This window comes from Diabrotica virgifera, chromosome 5 (genome assembly GCF_917563875.1).
Source record: "Diabrotica virgifera virgifera chromosome 5, PGI_DIABVI_V3a".
Taxonomy (NCBI): Eukaryota; Metazoa; Arthropoda; class Insecta; order Coleoptera; family Chrysomelidae; genus Diabrotica; species Diabrotica virgifera.
The window spans coordinates 222,913,802-222,919,354 of NC_065447.1; the positions used below are offsets into that span (position 1 = coordinate 222,913,802).

Here is a 5,553-nt window from a genome sequence, read left to right on the forward strand (position 1 = left end):
TGATGACGTAATCGATTATTTTTTTAAATAGGAATAGGGGTTCGTGTTGTAGCTCATTTACAAAGGCGTTAAATTCTCTATTCAGTATTATAAACATTAATATCATTATTTATACAGGGAGGCCGAAAAAATTTTTGAATTAAATTAATTGACGCAAGAAGAAGAATGCATGTAATTTATTTAACTCAAAATACATTCAATTGCTGTCAGAAAATAGAAAAAAATGTTTATTTTGCAAATAAACATTGCTTTTAGTTAAAATTAAATGTTCAAACTGCCAATAGGTAGGAGGGAGGCTGTTTGTGATTTAATTTAAGCGAAAAGAAATGTTTATTTGTGAAATAAACCTTTTTTTCTATTTTCTGGCAGCAGTACAATGTATTTTGAGTTAAATAAATTACATACATTCTTCTTTTTGCGCCAATTAATTTAATTCAAAAATTATTTTTTGCCAACCCTGTATAAATACCTAATGATATTAATCTTTATATTACTGAATAGAGAATTGAACGCCCTTTCAAATGACCTACCACACGACCCCTATTCCCATTAACAAAATTATCGATTACGTCATCACGCTCAGATGGATTACGTCACTAGTATGAAATATATGCCAAAAAATTGTAATTTAAAAATAAAAATCGACCTCTTTTGGGATTTTGCTCCAAAATCGTCCATTTCAAAGAAATGAATTTATTCCATAATTTAGCCCCTCTGTATAATCTACTATAATAAATCTTTCATGTCATCAATTATTTAATTATTGATAAATAATTAGGTACTTCTCTAAAATTTTAATTGAAAATTGCAGATTTTTTGGGAAAACTCGGATTTTCTGAGTAAAATTTTTGTTGAAGGAAATCGGAAAAAAAAAATAACTTTGTGCAGAACTAAATTACGGTGAATTTTTATTTGAGTGTTTTTGGCTTAAGGGAAAAATCTTAGGAGTTACAGAGCACTAATTGAAAAAAAAAAGAAGATTTAGGAGTGCTAATTTGTTTATAAATAAAATAACACACTTTCTGCGGACTTGTCATACCCCATATTACTAATATATGCAATCTTAATATTCGAGTTTAGCAATAAAATAGCTGGTAAATAATTTTTCCCAAAAATGGCATTTTTTCGATAATTTTCCCAGACTATCAACAAATTCCAATAAACCGGAGCGCCAACCCAAATTCTGAGTAGTGTCAACATGATAAGGTTAATAGCCCCAGTTGTAACTAATATCGAAATGAATAAGAATCGCTATACTCTGCGGCTGTCATGGCGGTGTCGAAATGAAATTGCGACTGTCGAAATGAATTAGAATCAGGCCCCAGATTAGTTGTTAAACACATGTAAAAACTCCTTTTCAGTTCTGTATGGTAATAAAAGATGGAATACAAGGAATGTGCAATGCTAAACGCGAGCCTTCGAGACCACATAACAAACCAACAAATCAGGCAAAGATCAGGAGTTATTATAATAACACAAAATAATAATAATAATACAGAATAACTAAATAATATGTAATACAAAAGTACTTTTACAAATGTCGGTAAAGTCAGCAGCACCACTTCATAAGACCAAATTCAGACTAAGACTATATTTTATTGTTAATTTATTGCTAATTTATTACGCAAAGGAAAAATTTATTGCTGTAGCCCAGGGGTGTCCAACTTGCAATGCCTCAAGGGCCAAAACTAAAACCTTTGATGTTGTCGCGGGCCATATAATAATTTTGTTACAAGCAATAACAAAATAAAGTGAGGTATAAAAATAATTAAAACAAAAAAGAGTATTATTTCTTTTATTGCTCAACAACTACATTTTTTTATAAACGGAAAATTTATTGATAACACTTTTCAATAATCAAGACAAACATTGCAAAAGCAACGAAAAAGATGTATCCAATTAGTGTGAGGACTGTGGTCGATCGGCTTCATCCACCAATGAAGAAATGACCACCTCCAGTTCAGTTGTAGACAGTCTCATAAGATGACGTAAGGAAGAATCGGTAAGGTTGCTTTTGTTTTTGTTTTTTATGTATTTCATGAAGGAAAAGGCACTTTCACATGTATATGTGCTTCCGAACATTGACGTCATTTTCAGTCCAAAATCTCGCAGGTTTGGGAATTTCTCCTTTGACAGTAATTTGAAAAATTCAGGTCCCTTTTCTTGTCTGGTGATTAGGAACATGTCTGCTTGAAGATCACATAACTCAAGCTGTAAGTTGGGTGGTTGATCATCAATGGTTGCTCCAAGAGGGTTATTATAAAGTAGTACACTGCTTTTGAGACTTTCAATTTCTTCAAATCTTGTATTGAATTCATCAATAACTTGTTCAATTTGTGAAATGCAGGATGAAAACTCAATATTTTCCTCACCGTTGAATTCTTCTGCTATTTGCAGACAGCTAGGGAAGTGTGTCAGGTTGTTCTTTTCCAAAGCACGTTTAAACACGTTCAGCTTATTCCGGAATCCGTTTATCATTCCGATCAAATCTGAAACCGTCTGGTTTCTTCCTTGAAGACTCAAGTTTAACATGTTAAGATGATTAGTCAGATCTGTTATAAAAACTAACTGTCTTAAGAATTCTGGATCCTTAAACTTCTCTTCCAGTTCAGTTGTGTCAGATGAAACGTATTTGTTGAGGAATGCAGGGATTTCCTTTCTTATGGCAAAAAATCGTTCCATGCACTTTCCTGCACTCAGCCACCTTACATGGTTGTACATTAGCAAGTCTCCATACTCAGCCTCTGTTTCCACTAAAAACTGCTTAAGTTGCCTGAGTAAAAGAGATCGATTTCCACCTCTAATCATATTTATAATCTTAATCACGGTTTGGAAAACTTGATCTTCCTTGACTGATTTTCCACATAAAGCTCCCTGATGTATAATACAATGAATTATTGGGCAAGTGACACCATTCTCTCGAAGCAGACCCACTAATCCAATTTTTTTACCTGTCATTGATGGGGCCCCGTCTGTTGCTATGGCTGAACATTTATCAAAGCCTCCAATTCTGTCAACTGTTTTCTTCACAGCCTCATAGATGTATTTTCCTTTTGTTGTTCCATAAAGAGGACAAATATCAAATAACTCCTCTTTACTGGTAAAATCATCAAAAGTAGTGCGCACAAATATTAACAGCTGACTAACATCGGTTTGATCAGTGCTTTCATCCAAACAAAGTGAGAAATATGAATTTTTCTTAACCAGGCTAAGCATAGATTTTTCTACTTGCTCACCCATAGCAACAATCCTTCTTTGTATGGTTTGATGTGAAAGTGGCACTGATTCAAATTTCTCCGCCATTTTAGAATCACCGAAAGCTTTGGCCATTTCAACAGCACATTTTTTTATCAAATTGCCATCAGTGAAAGGTTTTTTGCCTTTGCCAGCTCAAGCGACACGGCATAAGATGCATGCAAAGATTGCGTTTGAGAGTGTAATATTTTACTGAACATACCAGTTTGCTGTTTAAGCTTTTTCTTCAAATCTGCAACTAGGGCACGCCGACTTTCATTTGTGTACGTAGCATACTTATTTTCATGCACTGTTGTGTAATGTCTTCTCACATTATATTCTTTAGGCACTGAAACGACATTCATGCACACTAAGCACTGCAACTTTCCATTATTGTTAGCAATCAAGTAATCAACTCTCCCAACTTTCTTTGTAAATTCTGTTCTCACTATCAATTTTCCGTTTTACTAGTTTTACACTCATTATTGTATAAGAGGAATCAAGACAAAGAATTAATCAAGTTCACTGTTCACTAGCAACGTAATAGATTAGCCGACTAGCCTACGTGTCAGTAGCACACTGGCACGATGGCGGCTGGCGACGGATGGTAAGCAGTGGGAGGTGTGGCCTGCGTGAACTGTGATGCGCAGTAATCAGTGCAGTTCTCATAGTGGTGGAGGACGATTGTGTTCGTTACACGTCCGCGAAGCGGCACGCGGTACAGTACTTGTGATGTAAGAACACTGCTAAACCATAAAATATAAATTAAAAAATATTTTTTCACAGTGGCAGCATTTAAAGAAAATATATGCTTTTCGAAAATCTTACGTGGGCCACAACAAATAGCCTCGCGGGCCGTATTCGGCCCGCGGGCCGCCAGTTGGACAACCCTGCTGTAGCCGTTTCCAAAAAACAGTGGGTGCTGCTAGCTTTACGATAAAGCTAGCAGCACCCACTCTATATCTCGGCAATGAAAAGGAGTACAGGGGTCATTTTAACGGCATATTTTATTGCTATTTAATTGCTCTTGATTGGTATATTAACTAATCCTGAAAAGCTACCCCATCATCCCCTAGCGTAAAACTCACCCCCAAAAAGATGATGAAAATCGAAAATTCAACCCCAAGGAATTAATTGCTAATTTATTGCTAATTTATTACGGAAAGAAAAAAATTATTGCTGTAGCCGTTTCCGAGAAACAGTGGGTGCTGCTAGCTTTACGGTAAAGCTAGCAGCACCCACTCTATATCTCGGCAATGAAAAGGAGTACAGGGATCATTTTAACGGCATATTTTATTGCTATTTAATTGCTCTTGATTGGTAAATTAACCAAACCCAAAAAACTACCCCATCATCCCCTAGCGTAAAACTTACCCCCAAAAAGATGATGAAAATCGAAAATTCAACCCCAAGGAATTAATTGCTAATTTATTGCTAATTTATTACAGAAAGAAAAAATTTATTCCTGTAACCGTTTCCGAGAAACAGTGGGTGCTGCTAGCTTTACCGTAAAGCTAGCAGCACCCACTGTTTCTCGGAAACGGCTACAGCAATAAATTTTTTCTTTCTGTAATAAATTAGCAATAAATTAGCAATTAATTCCTTGGGGTTGAATTTGCGATTTTCATCATCTTTTTGGGGGTGAGTTTTACACTAGGGGATGATGGGATAGCTTTTCAGGATTGGTTAGTATACCAATCAAGAGCAATTAAATAGCAATGAAATATGCCGTTAAAATGATCCCTGTACTCCTTTTCATTGCCGAGATATAGAGTGGGTGCTGCTAGCTTTACCGTAAAGCTAGCAGCACCCACTGTTTCTCGGAAACGGCTACAGCAATAAATTTTTCCTTTGCGTAATAAATTAGCAATAAATTAGCAATAAAATATAGTCTTAGTCTGAATTTGGTCTTATGAAGTGGTGCTGCTGACTTTACCGACATCTTTTAAAAGTCGAGTTTTAAAAGGGTGAACGAAAGACGACAACAGCTAAATGGTTTACAACTTGGAACGGTAAACGAGAGATTATGCAGTACACAAAATGAAGATTTTTCAACATGATGTTTATCGATGTAGCTTATAAATTCGGATGGCAAATCCAAGGGAGATTTCTATATGGAACTAGAAGCGATATTGGACAGAACACCAATAAAGATAGTAATAGGAGATGCAAATGCTCAGTTATGCAAAAAAAACATACTACCTACGGTAGGAAAGGGAAACCCTGCATGAAAATGTAGGTATTGGATTTTTAGAAGAGCTATGAGTCATGCCGATTTAGTTTACAAGTTTACGTGCAATTTTCAAGGTCATGGATCTT

The 5,553-nt window shown here is 35.5% G+C and overlaps 1 protein-coding gene across 1 annotated transcript; it reads right to left on the reverse strand.

Annotated features, from left to right (window-relative positions):
- Positions 1 to 1,899: 1,899 nt before the first annotated feature.
- On the reverse strand, positions 1,900 to 2,532 carry LOC126885582 (general transcription factor II-I repeat domain-containing protein 2A-like). Its single transcript, XM_050652176.1, has one exon. It carries the CDS (start codon positions 2,530 to 2,532, stop codon positions 1,900 to 1,902), a length of 633 nt encoding a protein of 210 aa, XP_050508133.1.
- Positions 2,533 to 5,553: the final 3,021 nt, after the last annotated feature.